This window comes from Coturnix japonica, chromosome 14 (assembly GCF_054131305.1).
Source record: "Coturnix japonica strain WE chromosome 14, WE-NBRP24, whole genome shotgun sequence".
Taxonomy (NCBI): domain Eukaryota; kingdom Metazoa; phylum Chordata; class Aves; order Galliformes; family Phasianidae; genus Coturnix; species Coturnix japonica.
Genome location: NC_140676.1, coordinates 324704 through 338032, shown reverse-complemented (window position 1 = coordinate 338032; position 13329 = coordinate 324704). Strand labels below are relative to the sequence as shown.

At 62.0% G+C, this 13329-nt stretch overlaps 1 protein-coding gene across 4 annotated transcripts; it reads left to right on the top strand.

Annotated features, from left to right (window-relative positions):
- Positions 1-55: 55 nt before the first annotated feature.
- On the top strand, positions 56-13294 carry ZNF710 (zinc finger protein 710). 4 transcript variants are annotated; one of them, XM_085515129.1, is made up of 6 exons: positions 56-253; positions 9189-10555; positions 10797-10988; positions 11255-11429; positions 11627-11807; positions 12499-13294. In XM_085515129.1, exons 2-5 carry the CDS (start codon positions 9212-9214, stop codon positions 11797-11799), a joined length of 1884 nt encoding a protein of 627 aa, XP_085371255.1. In that variant the 5' UTR covers positions 56-253; positions 9189-9211; the 3' UTR covers positions 11800-11807; positions 12499-13294. The 4 variants fall into 4 exon arrangements, with proteins under 4 accessions (XP_085371255.1, XP_015728881.2, XP_085371256.1 ...); XM_015873395.3 differs by lacking the exon at positions 56-253 and adding an exon at positions 3277-3406 and having other exon boundaries at positions 11627-13294; XM_085515130.1 differs by lacking the exon at positions 56-253 and adding an exon at positions 3743-4077 and having other exon boundaries at positions 11627-13294.
- Positions 13295-13329: the final 35 nt, after the last annotated feature.

Sequence of the window (13329 nt, the reverse complement as noted above, 5' to 3'; positions counted from 1 at the left end):
GCGCGGGGCCGCTCCGAGCCCGGAAAACTTGTCCGGGCGCGGCGGGGGGGACGCGGGGGCCACGGCGGCGAGATAAAGGGCCCCGGCGCCGCCGCGCTCGTCGCTCCCGGCCGAGTTAGGAGGAGCTGTTTTGCATCCCTTCACGTCAGCCTGCCTCATTCCCTCCTTCCTTCCTTCCTGCGCGCCCAGCGCCGGGCCCACGGCCCGCAGCCGCCGTCACCCCGCGCCCTGCGGAGCCGCCGCGGGACGCACGGTGAGTCCCCGCCGCTCCCCGGGGCCGCAGCCCCCGCCCGGGGCCCCGCGCGTCGCCGCCCGCCCGGCCGCCTCCCCGCGCCGGGCCGGGAGAGATGGCGGCGGGAGACACGGTGCGGGGCGGAGGCGGCGGCGGCGGCGCCCGGGTCCGCACGTGGGTCCGCCCGCCCCGCTCCGCAGCCCCAAGTTTCCCCACCGCAGCCTCGCAAAGTTTCTCCGCGGCCGCGGGGTCGAAGTTGCGGGTCGGGCCGGGCCGGGCTGCGGGGCGTGGGGTCGGGACCTGTTGCGGGGCAGCAGCCGGGTACGGGAACGCTCCCACGGCGGCACCGGGCCCCGAGCGCGGCGTTGGGGCGGGGGCTGCGGGGAGGTGCGGGTACGGCGGGCGGGGGGAGGGCGGGGGTCGCCGGGGTCGCGCTTTAAATGGGGACGCGCTGCAGGGCGGGGAGCGACGCCAGAGGGGTCGGGGTCGTCCGCGCCGTCCGTGTGTCCCCGTCATCCGGCCGGTACCCGCTGCTCACGCGGAGCTTCTCGTGCGAGGCGTGGGACGGCAGCGGGGCCACCCAGGTGCGAGGGAGCGCGGGGCGGCGGGGCCGGGCCGGGCGTAGGACGGAGCCGAACGGCCGCACCGGGCTCGGGGGTCGGGGAGCGTCCAGAGAGACGGGAAAGGCCCCGGGGCGGGGGGTGACACCGCCGCGATCCCCGGGAGCCGCCCCGCCAGGTCCAGGGCTCGGCTCCTTTTGTCCGCCGGGAGCTGCGGGAGGGGCTGGCCCGGCCGGGGCCCGGCTGTGCTGGGTCGTGCTTTGGGGTGAGAACTGCGCTCGGAACTTCCTACAGCCCTTTGGAGGCTCCCTGATAACCGGCAGGATGTGCTGGGTTACAATTAGTAACTAAGTCAATCATGAGTAGTTCCTTTGTCGGCATTCGGTGTGGCAGGAGGGGCAGGATGCGCCAGCAGCGCCTTCACCCCCCTCAGTGCCCGGGGTGCCCGTGGGAGCCCCCCCGCAGCCCAGGCTCAGCTCGTGGGCTCCCAGCTGTCACTGATCCCGAGCAGCACAACACACACGTGGCAGCTCCCGGCTGCTGGTCACACTGTTACAAGCACAGCTCAGGTGTGTGCCAGACCCTCAGCCCACGGCTCTCCCGGGGAAGCTTCAGGGAGGCAGCTGAATATTCCGTACATTTATGGGACTTTCGTGGTGCAATAAGTGCAAAACGGAGCAGCAATGCACGTTGTTTTGGAAACACAGACTGCAGGCAGCTCGGGCAGCCCTTGTTGCCAAAGCAAAAGGAAAATGCATTTGGATAAAAGCAGCCTGTTGGTCAAGGTACAAGGATGCAGGATGTTTATAAAGGCTGCTACAGTGAAGGTGTTCCCAGAGCTGTGTGTGATAGTTGAGCATCCAGCCCAGTGCCCTCAGCTGTGCACATCTCCAGGTGCTGCCCTGGGAAGCAGCTGAGGAGCACTGAGATGTGCTGGTGGGCTCCTCCTCCCCGCATTGCTGCTCTCTGCACTATTACCTCGGGGTTGGTTTCACCGTGGGCAGACTTTGCCAGGCCTCCCCAGCTTTTAATGCATGGAGCTGCTGCACTGCTGTGCTCTTCTGTGCTGACACCATGGGCACCTGCAGCTCCCCGTGCAGCCGTTCCCGTGCAGGTCTGCAGGCAGACACAGTGCAGAGCCAAATGCAGCTCTGGTGTGAAATTTCAGCCGTTGCAGGCTGCCAGGCCGGGGGCACTCAGCACAGCAGCACACAGAGCCTCACAAGCACAGACCCAAAGCTCTCTGTGCTGAAACACACTCGCTCTGTTCCCTCAGTGCTGTGGCTCAGGGCTGAGATGGGCAGCAGGCGGCACTGAGCCCCAGCACCAGCCCTGGGAGGGCTCTGGGAGGAGGAGGTCCCTGTATGTGCATGTAGGTGTTTGCCAACGTGTTCCTGAGCTTTGATGAATTGCAAGCAGTGTGTGTTGGTCATGCTGCTCACATCAGGGCAGGGCTGTGCAGGGATGGTGCATGGTGAGCAGCATGCAGTGCAGGCACTGAGGAGCATTGCCAGCAGCTCTGGAGCTTTGGGAGAGCTCTGGGCAGACCCACATCACTGCCCCACACCCTATTGCTTCCACTCTGTGGGTCACTGGGAAGAAGCAGAAGTAAGAGCCAAAGCACAGTAGTGGTGGATGCAGTTCAGGGGCCGCTTCCCAGCCGGCCATTGTTCACCATGTGGAAGGGCTGGGCTGTCGGCAGCGCCGGCTCTTGCTCACAAACCAGCCCTGCTGTGGGCTGCAGGGAGGCAGCACCAGGCCCAGCACTGCCCTGCATGGCCGAGCTCTGTGCTGGGACGCAGAGGCAGAATTTGGTTGTGAGGAAAATGGCAGCACATGATGAGAGTGTGGCGTTGCCTTCGTGCTGTGTTGCCTCACTCAGCGCTGGCTCCATAGCACAGCAGAGCACACTGTGCTGTTGGGCAGGATGTGTTCCACGCTGTAACGTTTGGCTGCTCCCTCTTGCAGTCACATCCAGGCAGCACCGCAGCACCTGGTGGCTCCGTCCTGCAGAGCTGGGTGTGAAGTTTTGCTGCTGTTGCGCTTCCCCCCTTGGCTCAGGCCACGTGCAGGTCCCGCTCCGGTAGAGCAGCAGCGTCCTCCTCACTGCCCCACTTCCAGCATCCTCTCCTCCCTACACTCAGGTTCTCCCTTTATCTCATGCTACTTCACCTCCCCACACCGCACTTTTTCGCTCTACACGGAGCTCCGTATCGGTGCTGCAGGCACTGCACAGCCCCAGCACCCAGCCCAATGCTGCCAGCAGTGCTGCACAGCCCACACTCGGCGCAGGGGCACTGCGGCCCCATAGCACCCGCCCCACACCCTCAGAGCGCCCCGCGTGCCCTCGGAGCAGTGCTGGGATCCCGGCCCTGTGCTCTGCCTGCCTCCCACAGCCTCCCTTCCCGGCGAGGTTTGCTTCTTGACCCACATCTCCAGCTCGGATCGCCTCTCATGGCTGCTCGGTTTTGTTTTCTGTTTGCTGCTTTTTTTCAGCAGGGAAGGAAGGGAGGTTCCTCGGAGGCCCTCGGTGGAGCCGGACCCTCCTGCAGGATCCCAGCGTGCAGAATTCCGCTGACTTTTCCACGTATCTGCATGTGTGATTAGCAGAGAAGTACGTTTAAAGTGGCTCGGTGTCTCTTTCAGGGAGTTAGAAGGGAGCAGATTTATTCTCCGCTGCGCTGAGAATTAACTCGCTTTTCTTCCTTTTCCCGCTGCCCCCACTGGAAAGAGAGAGAATGTAAAAAAAGAAGAAAGGATTTACATTGTGGTGGTGATTGGCACAGTCTGTGAATGAGAGGTCATTTCATGTGGCTGTTTCTTTTCAAGCGCCCTTTTTTTCATGCACACTGTATTCAGGCTGGGAGCATTCTTTCTTTTCAAAGCTTCTCTGTCTGTCTCTCTCTTCCCCCTCCTTTATTTTTCATCCCTTTTCTTTACTTTTGCTGTCTTTTCATTCTGTTTTTCTCCTCCCCCTTGGGGCTCCATTTTTTTCTTTCCTCTTTCCTCTATTCAGTTCCTTTTTTCTTTTCGCGTCTTTTTTGAATAGCTCTTCTATTTTGGGAGAGGGAAGGGACCGAGCAGAAGAGAAGTCGTTGCGGCAGCAGGAACTTGAAAGTCGCTCTTCCCCTGTTTATTTCACTTAAAAGCAAAAACAACAACAACAACAACCCCCTGTTTTGCAGGGAGGAGGGACTGAGTGCCGCAGACCCCGCGCGGTGCGGGCAGCCCCGGCCGGGCAGGAGGGACCCGCTCCGTGTGCCGGTATCGCCGCGCTGCGCCGAGGTGCGGGCGAGTGGGGACATCCCGGGGCACGGCAGAGGGGCCGCATCTCTGCTGCGCAGGTGGGGGCGAGGCGCGGCAGGGGGGGCTCGGTGTGGAAGAGGAGCAATGCGGTGACCCCAGTGCCGTGCTGGGGCCGCGGGGCTGAGCCTGAGCGCTGTGGGCTCGGGCACTTCCTGAGCGGGGCCGTGGGTTCGCCGTGGGTCGCGGTGCCGCCGGGCAGGACGGCTCCAAAGCTCCGCGGGGCTGCGCCGTGCCGTGGCAAAGGGCGCTGAGAGCGGCTGGGAGCGGCCGGACCTCGTGGGGGTGGCACCCAGCGCCCACAGAGCGAACCGGCCTCCCCGAGCGCCGCCGCTTCCCCCTGGCTGTTGTGTCCCTGCCTGCTCGGAGCCGGAGCAGAAGCTGAGCGCCGTCGGAGCGCGGCTCGGGGCCGCTGGTTCTTGGTTCTCCGTCGGTGTCGGAGGGGCAGAAGGACGCGGTGCGGGGACGCTCCGTCCCAGCTGCAATGCACCTGGTGAAGGCGAAGAGGGAACGCAAACTGCAGCACTGCACGGAACGTGGGCAGCATGTGGGTCAGCTCTGACTGCCCGATCCTGGCTGACGCCGCGCTCTGCCTTTGTCTGCGGGGCTGGGGAAGCGCTCAGCTTCAGCACTGCTCCCAGCACGGCCGGGCGCTCGGGGAGACGTGGGGTCCCAGGCAGCACAGGGGACATGGCCGGTCATGGAGAGGATTCTTTTCTTTGTGAGATTCAAATAATTGTAACCCAGAGATAGAGGAGACATGGGAGGAGATGAAAAGCAAGAGAGAAAGCAAGCAAGCAAAGGACAGAGGTTTGGAATACAGAGGGAGATTAGGAGATAGATGAAAGAGAAAAGAGAGAGATAAGAGGGAGGCAGAGGACAGATCCACAGCGCCCAGATAGGGGTTGCCAGGGAAACGGGAAGGATGAGAGTGGCGGAGAGAAGAAGAGAGAGAGGAGAGGAGAGGAGAGGAGAGGAGAGGAGAGGAGAGGAGAGGAGAGGAGAGGAGAGGAGAGGAGAGGAGAGGAGAGGAGAGGAGAGGAGAGGAGAGGAGAGGAGAGGAGAGGAGAGGAGAGGAGAGGAGAGGAGAGGAGAGGGTGTGCTGGGGGGGAAGGGGCGCCAGGTGGGTGCTCAGGGCTGGGCTGAGGGTCCCAGCAGGGGCTGTCCCAGGGCAATATGTGCAGCCCTGCTCCCTGCAGGCCAGTCTGTGGCAGCCCTGTGCTGTGCTCCCCCCGTCCTGTCATTATTTGGGAATCACCCTCCTTCCCCTCCACCCGTGTGACCCGGAGCCCACTGGCTATGAGCCCATCACTGTTTGCTTTCCCCTCTGGCTGTGAGGGTGGCAGTGAGACTGCAGGCAGGATCCCCAGGTATTGATGATCCACGTGTTTTTAACACGGCCTGATGAGCAGAAGGCCGTTCCCTCCCTGATGCAGTTCCACACAGACACACCGTCACTGTTTTCCCCAGCCTGGCTGTGCCACCAGACACGGTGCTTCATCACGGTGCAGGCTGGGGCTGCCCTTGGCTCTGGAATGTGGGTCCCCAAGGGGAGCCCTCCATGCCCTCTATAACTCCTTACAGTGGATCAGCGTGTGCTGAGTGCTGTTCTCTTTTCTCTATAGAACCCGCTAATGGTTTCCCTGAATGAGCTGAGTTAGGTGCACTCAGCTTGGAGGCACTGATGGAGGGAATTGAAATGTTGGTTTCATTTCTCTAGGAAGGCCAAGTTTACTTTGTCAGCAGCAATCCAGCCGGACTGCTGTGCTCTATGGGCAGAGAGCAGAACCCCCCCAGGGCTCTACTGCTCATTGCACAGCTCAGACCGTGGGCACCTCACAGACCCCCCGGCCCCAGGCTGAGCAGTATCCGGTCGGTGCTGTGAATCATTGTGGTGATTCCTTGTGATTTTCAGGGGGAAAAATGCATTTTATTCTGCTTAAAATTTGTATGGATGCTGTAAGCAGCTTTATGGAAGAACTGCACACAGACTGAAAGATGAAAGGCTGATTTTTTTCCTTTATCAAACCTGATGGAAAGCTCTTCTGGAAGAGAAAGAAAATAAGCCCAGAAGTGCTCATGCAGATATTCAAGATGCAGCAATCAGCTGCTTGCTGTAGATGATGTGCACAGCCTGATGCCCCCAGCACATGCAGGGTCTTGTGTGTATGGGGCTGCCCCAGGTGCTGGAGCAGCACGGAGGGGATGGGGAGCCCAGCAGGCACAGCAGCTCAGGGCAAGGCAAAGAGCTCAGCTCGGGCTGCGGTGCTGCTGGCACTGCCTGCAGCTCTGTATCAGGAACTGATCCCTGCATGGCACACAGCAGAAGCAGGTGCCCCCAGAGCACCACAGCCACAGTGCCAGATGGGGAGTGTGGATGTGGGTCTCCCTCCTGAGCGACCCCAATGCTGCAACTGGTGTGCTGAGGGGAGATGTGGACAAGTCGGTATAGTGGGGGATTTTTGCACAGAGAGATTTCCTGGAAGAGAGATGGCTTTGCTGGAAAATGGAGTGATGAAATTTGTGCAGCTGTTTGTTGGTGCTCAGGGAGTGACGGGCTGGGAGCAGAGCTGGGGCTCTGTGCTGCAATGGGGCAGTAATGAGGGTGTGAGAAGTGGTCAGGGGTGCGTTGGTGCAGAGCTGTTCTGGATCAGGCCGCAGGGAGTGAGTGCACTGTGCAGGGTATGAGAACATCTGCCTGGTGCTGCTTTCCTGCCCACCGTGGGCACTACTGCAGCTGTTTGTCCCCCTGCAGGGTGTGCCACACACCCCTTCCATGGAACGTTGGGGTTCAACCATTTGGTCCTTCCTGTGCCTGCCTGGTGCTGGCCTGGAGCAGTGCTAGGATGGGTGTTGTGACCATGGGACCACCCCCCTCCCCAGCTCTCAGCACTGCAGTGTGGCTCTGCAACTAGAGAGCCCCAAGTGTGTGCACATGGAGCTGGGGGTGCTGCTCCCAGCCCAGCTGGTGTGCTGGGAAGCGGCTCTCCTGGCCCATGAGAGCCATGGGGAAGTGTGAGGGGGAAGTGAAACAGCAGCTTCCCTCTGGCTGCCGCTTCTCCCCAGCGTGGTGTTGTGTAGCTGCACCAGCAGCTTTGTGGCTGCTGCACCCATGCTCTGTTCTGAGCAGCAAAGCTCGCTCACATACAAGAGCTTCAATGTTTGACAAAGTGCAAATGGTCCTGTGTGCCACGGGCCTGTATTTAGTGCTGGGAGCTCAGAGAGCAGCCCTCACCCCCTTGTTCAGAGTGCTGCAGAGTAGGATCTGTCACTGAATTCTTCTGAAAGCCTCTGCTTATCGACAGCATTTGGTTGTTTGCTTTTCTCAGGCACGTGAGTGCTGGGAGCTGTGTGTTTGCAGCCGCTCCCCGTCACAGTGCTGTTCCATGGAGGAGCAGAGCTGTCCCCACTGCTGCTCCAGCTCTGCACCCCACACCAGGACCCGTCCTGCCCCGCTGGCTGCGGGGAGCAGAGCCACTGTCCCGGGTAATCAATGGGGTATGATATGTGGGTTTGGAGAAATCAGCCCTTGGATACGGTGTGATCAGACGGTCTGGGACAGGCATCCACGTGAGAAGTAGTAATTGCTGCCCCAAAATGAGGAAGAGAGCAAAATCCCAACCGGATCCGAGCAGCTTTTCCTGCTTTCCGTCTCCTCCCGCCTGCACAGACAGAGGGGACCCGGCCTTCCTCCCCAGGGAGCTCCTGTTGTGTGCAGCTTCCTCCCTGCAGCACGAATGGCACGACTCTGGGGGCTGTGTTCCTTCCGGGAAGCTGCAGCCCGCTGTGAGACGCTCCGACCCCCAGCGCTGCGCTTCCCATCGCAGCCTCCGCGCCGCTCTGTGCCCGGCCCTGCTCCGCCTGCAGCTCTGCGGGATGGATGCTGAGAGCCCGGTCTGGGGGCTCCTCTGTTCTGAGGGGGGTGATACTCAGCCCTCGGTTGCTGCTCTCCAGGCTCGTGGATGCTCCTGGGACTGCAGCAGCATCTGGCTTAGGGTGTATTCGTGTTTCACCTCCCCCATAGGACTCCTCTTTGTTGCAGCTGCAGAAATAATTCCGTTGAGCAAGATTGTCCCTTCCTTGCCCCCCCCCCCGCCCCCACCCAGGAGGAAGCTGCAGCCTCCTGCTCACCCGGGGCTGCTGTTCCATTGCTGCCCCGCCTGCCCCAAGGATGGGCCCTGCTGGGGGCTGTGATCCCACACAGCAGAACACCCCATATGTTCCCACACAGTGGCTGCGTGGCTGTGTTCCCCACCAGCACACTGCTCCCACCGCAGACTGCCTGCTGCTTTAAGCAGCTCTCCCACTTCTCTCTCCCACTTTCTCTTTTGCTTTGTCTGTGATCCTCCCTCCGCTGTTTCCCATCACTGCTTCTCACAGCCAGGACCATCAGTGTGGGTCAGCTGCGGGGCTCTGGGTGCTCCCTGCCCCTTCCTTCTTGCAGGGCTGCTCCTGGTGCTTTGGCCCCCAGCAGCGCAGAACCACCGCCCAGGAAGGAGCAGGTTCTGCTGTGTGGGCTCCCCGGGGCTCCTTGGGGCAGCGTGTGGTGAGGAGTGAGCACACAAGGCTGTTCCTCTGCCAGGGATGCTCGGCAGCAGTGGGAACTGATTGGAGATGCTTTGGGGCACAGCTCTGCAGTGCTGGCAGTGATCGCTGCTGTCTGTGGCACTGCTCAGCCCTGCTCTGGGGATGGGCACTATTGCCATTGCTCAGAGGATCCCTGTGCTGCCAACAAGCCCGTGCTGGCTGTTCTATTAGCTGTCCCTCTGAGCTGCACTCCTCCCAGCACAAATGAGCATCGCTGTGTCAGTTGTGAGCAATTGTTTGACTTTCTTCCTGGAAGCAGATGGAATTATTAAACAGCATGAGGAGTCCCTGCAGAAGCCTCCAGAGGGCAGCTGGGATGCTCTGCACGCTGAGTTTCAGTGCTTCCTGCTCTGCGGGCAGCATTAGGGTGGGATGAGTCCCACTGAGCCGTGTTTGGCTTTGTGACCTGTCCCTGAGTTGCACGGGATTGTGTCAATGGGAACCGCTGCGCGGGGGTCTGCACGGGGTGGGAGCGATTGCTGACAGCTGTCCGTCTCCTCCCGCAGCCGTGACCGCACAGGGCGCAGGGATGGAGCGTTTCACGGAGTGTGGGACGCAGACGGACGCCGTGGTGGTGCTGTCGCTGGCACAGGCTGCGGTGCTGGGCTTGGTGTCCGACAACGAGCTGCTGGGGGCCACCGTCAGCCCTGCCGGCTTCTTCCCGGGGCCGGGGGCTGAGGGAGAGCCCGACATCACGGCGGAGCCCGAGAGCGAGGGAGCGGCGCTGGACGGGCAGGAGGACGAGTCCCTGGAGGCGGAGTGCTCCCCAGGGAAGCACGCGCGCAGGAGGAAGCGGCCCCCGGTGAGGCTGCTGCCCAAGGTCAAGCGTGAAGAGGCGGAGACGGAGGAGTTCGAGGTGGCCGCGCCCGGGGAGGACGAGGCCGACCCGCAGCGCGGTGCCCCGCCAACCCCCGCCCCGGAGCTGCCGGCGGAGCCCAGCGGAGCCGTGAAGATGATCGACCTCAGCGCCTTCAGCAGGAAGCCCCGGCGCCTGCGGCACCTGCGGCGGCACGGGCACCAGCAGCCGCGCGGCTGCGATCCCGACCCGCGGGACGCCGCGCCGACACCGTGCGACTTTGAGAGCGGAGCCCCGTCCCCGGGGGAGCCCGAGGCGCCCGCGACCCCCGAGCGGGTGAAGAGCGAGCAGGGCTTCACGTGGCAGGAGCCGGGAGAGATGGAGGCGGACGCTGCGGGTGACAACAGCGAGCACAGCAAGAAGGCGCAGCTGGACCGGCTGGACATCAACGTGCAGATCGACGACTCGTACCTGGTGGAGGCCGGGGACCGGCAGAAGCGCTGGCAGTGCCGCATGTGCGAGAAGTCCTACACCTCCAAGTACAACCTGGTCACGCACATCCTGGGCCACAACGGCATCAAGCCGCACTCCTGCCCGCACTGCAACAAGCTGTTCAAGCAGCCCAGCCACCTGCAGACCCACCTGCTGACACACCAGGGCACGCGGCCGCACAAGTGCGAGGTGTGCAGCAAGGCCTTCACGCAGACCAGCCACCTGAAGCGCCACATGCTGCTGCACACCGACATCAAGCCCTACAGCTGCCACTTCTGCGGCCGCGGCTTCGCCTACCCCAGCGAGCTGAAGGCCCACGAGGTGAAGCACGAGAGCGGCCGCTGCCACGTCTGCGTGGAGTGCGGGCTGGACTTCTCCACGCTCACCCAGCTGAAGCGGCACCTGGCCACGCACCAGGGCCCCACGCTGTACCAGTGCCTGGAGTGCAGCAAGTCCTTCCACTACCGCAGCCAGCTGCAGAACCACATGCTGAAGCACCAGAACGTCCGGCCCTTCGTCTGCACCGAGTGCGGCATGGAGTTCAGCCAGATCCACCATCTCAAGCAGCACTCGCTCACGCACAAGGTAGGCGCCGTGTGCAGCACGGAGCGCCCCGGGGCTGCTGCCTGGCCACGCTCGGGGGCGTATCGGCCGCAGAGGGCGCTGGGGGGGCGCAGTGCGGGTCAGCCCGGAGGGAGATGTCCCTTCCCTGTCCCCCTGCCTCCCACCCCCCACCCCGTGTCACCGCAGCGCAGCGCCCGCTCCGTGCAGCTCAGCTCAGCCGCCCCCTCCCCGCCCGCACTCACCGCCTCCCGCATCCCTGCAGGGCGTGAAGGAGTTCAAGTGCGAGGTGTGCGGGCGCGAGTTCACGCTGCAGGCCAACATGAAGCGGCACATGCTCATCCACACCAGCGTCCGGCCCTACCAGTGCCACATCTGCTTCAAGACGTTTGTGCAGAAGCAGACGCTGAAGACCCACATGATTGTGCACTCACCGGTGAAGCCATTCAAGTGCAAGGTACCACAGGGCGCCACGGGCGGCTGGGGATAGGGGTTGGCACGCTGGGCTCTGTGAGTGTGGAGGCTGCAGAAATAGCAGCAGGAAAGGAAAGGGGTGGGAGGTTGGTGGGGAGGGTGGGCTGCCCCATTAGAGATCACTGGGGAGCAATCGGGATCCTCAGCAGTGAGGTCAGGTCTGCACAGCCGCATCCCCAAGGCTGCGGCTGGGCTTTTTGCTGGGCTCGGGAGCTGCGGGACCCCGCTAACCCCAGAACGTTGCTGCAGGTTTGTGGGAAGTCCTTCAACCGCATGTACAACCTGCTGGGCCACATGCACCTGCACGCGGGCAGCAAACCCTTCAAGTGTCCCTACTGCTCCAGCAAGTTCAACCTGAAAGGCAACCTGAGCCGGCACATGAAGGTCAAGCATGGCGTGATGGACATCAGCCTGGACAGCCAAGGTAGGTGTGGGCTGAGCTGGAACTGTGCTGGGCTCTGTGTGCTGCAGGCTGGGTGCTGTGCTTGCTGCTGGCTTGCTGCAGGAGCAGCACCGAACCACAGTGCCCATAGTGAATGCACCTTGGGTGCTGTGGTGGGTGGGGACCACAGGGCCCCACGGGTATGGGGCTGATACCAGCTTGTGTGCACTGTGCCCTAGATCCCATGATGGACCTGTCAGGGGCTGAGCACACCGAACTGGACGGGCAGCAGGAGATGGAGGACTACGAGGAGGAGAACTCATACGGCTATGAGGGTGTGGAGAACCCCCCAGACGACAGTGTGCTGGCAGAGCAGGCCATGAAGGAGATGGCATATTACAACATGTTGTAGCAAGGACGGTGGGTGGCGCAGGGGGGTGTGGAGATGGCAAAATAGACCCGTCGTGTAAGAGAACTGCTGGGGTGCAGTGCTGCTGCAGGGGGGTGAGCGGGGGGAGTCAGGGACATCTCTGAAGCACGGCTGGGCACAGGGCAGGGAGCCTGGGAGAGCTCTCGCCTTCATGGGGCCGTTCCTGCTGGGGCCCGTTCTCCCTAAACCTCTGGAGGAGTGCCCCTCTGCCTGGTGCCCTGCCACCCCCCCATCCCCCACACCTCAGTGGTGGCCAGGCTCCTGCCCCGTCCTCACCCGCAGCCCTGTGTGATGTACTTGAAGCTGGCAGGCTGCGCCCCAGCAGATGATGAGCATCGCTCCTGATCCTACCTCCTGGGTCACCCTTCGGCTGCACTGTGCCGTGCGTCAGCCTGGCATCCCCTGCGTGGAGACCAGCGCTGCACCACCCTGCGCTCCCCAGCTCCTCACAGCCCAGGGCAGCTCCTGTTGCTCTGGCACCAGTGGTGAGCTGGGGCAGGCCACAAGAGGCCACAGGGCACACACACAAAGAGTATTTTCTTACAAACTAATTGCAAAGCTCAGCGGAAGCAGCAGCTCTGAGTACAGAGTGGCTTTGGTGAGCGATGTATTTAAAGGAAGGCAAACCCTGTTCAACTTGAGCAAATGATGGTATTTTGAAAGTAATTTATTTTTTTTCAGATGTGCCGCGTGGTTGGATTTATCTTTTCACTGAGTTCAGTTTCCTTCAAGCAATGTTCTCTGTAAACCTGTGTAACGTGTGTGATCTGTGGAGCTGTGCGGGGCTGCAGGGGCTGCAGGGGCTGGACGGGGGTCCCACACCCACAGGTGCTGCACCAACACTGCTGCACACTGCTGCCCCATGAGCATCTTCAGCCTGGGCTGCAGGAAGGAACGTGCCCTGGAAATGCAGCCCTAGGGGGGCTTTGTGCCCCCTCCCTGCCCTGTGATGGGAGTGGGCTACAGGGGCACCCTTGGGTCATGGCACAGCTCTGCCAGCCCAGCACACTGCATCCCCATCCTTGGGGCACACAGTGTTTCCATCCTGCAGCGCAGAGGGGAGGGGGAAGGCACCCAGAGCTGAGGGGCAGCCGTGTGCTGACTCAGCAGTGTGTGACCAGTGGGTGCCACCACCCAGCCTGGTGCTCCTGCATCTGGAGCCCCCCACCCACAGCTCAGCACCCCCTCCACCAGTGCCCCTATAGCTGCAGCTCCTTCAGCCTACCCCCCCCCCCCAGCACAGCCCCCATGCCCACTCTGTATCCCCACATCTACCTCTGTCCCATTACCAAAAAGCACCGCACCCCACGCTGCACTGTGCTGGAGAGCTGTTGGGGTGCACCTGCACTGTGTCTGCTGAGCAGTTGCCCCCTCTCCCCCCCCCACCCCGTGCAAAGCCCTACTGTGTTTATTTTGGTCTATCTCCTCGGTTGGAAGAGTTGTTCAGCAATAATTCTAAATAAATGAATATTCTTTAGCTGCTGCCGCCTGCTGCGCCGGGAGCACACGGAG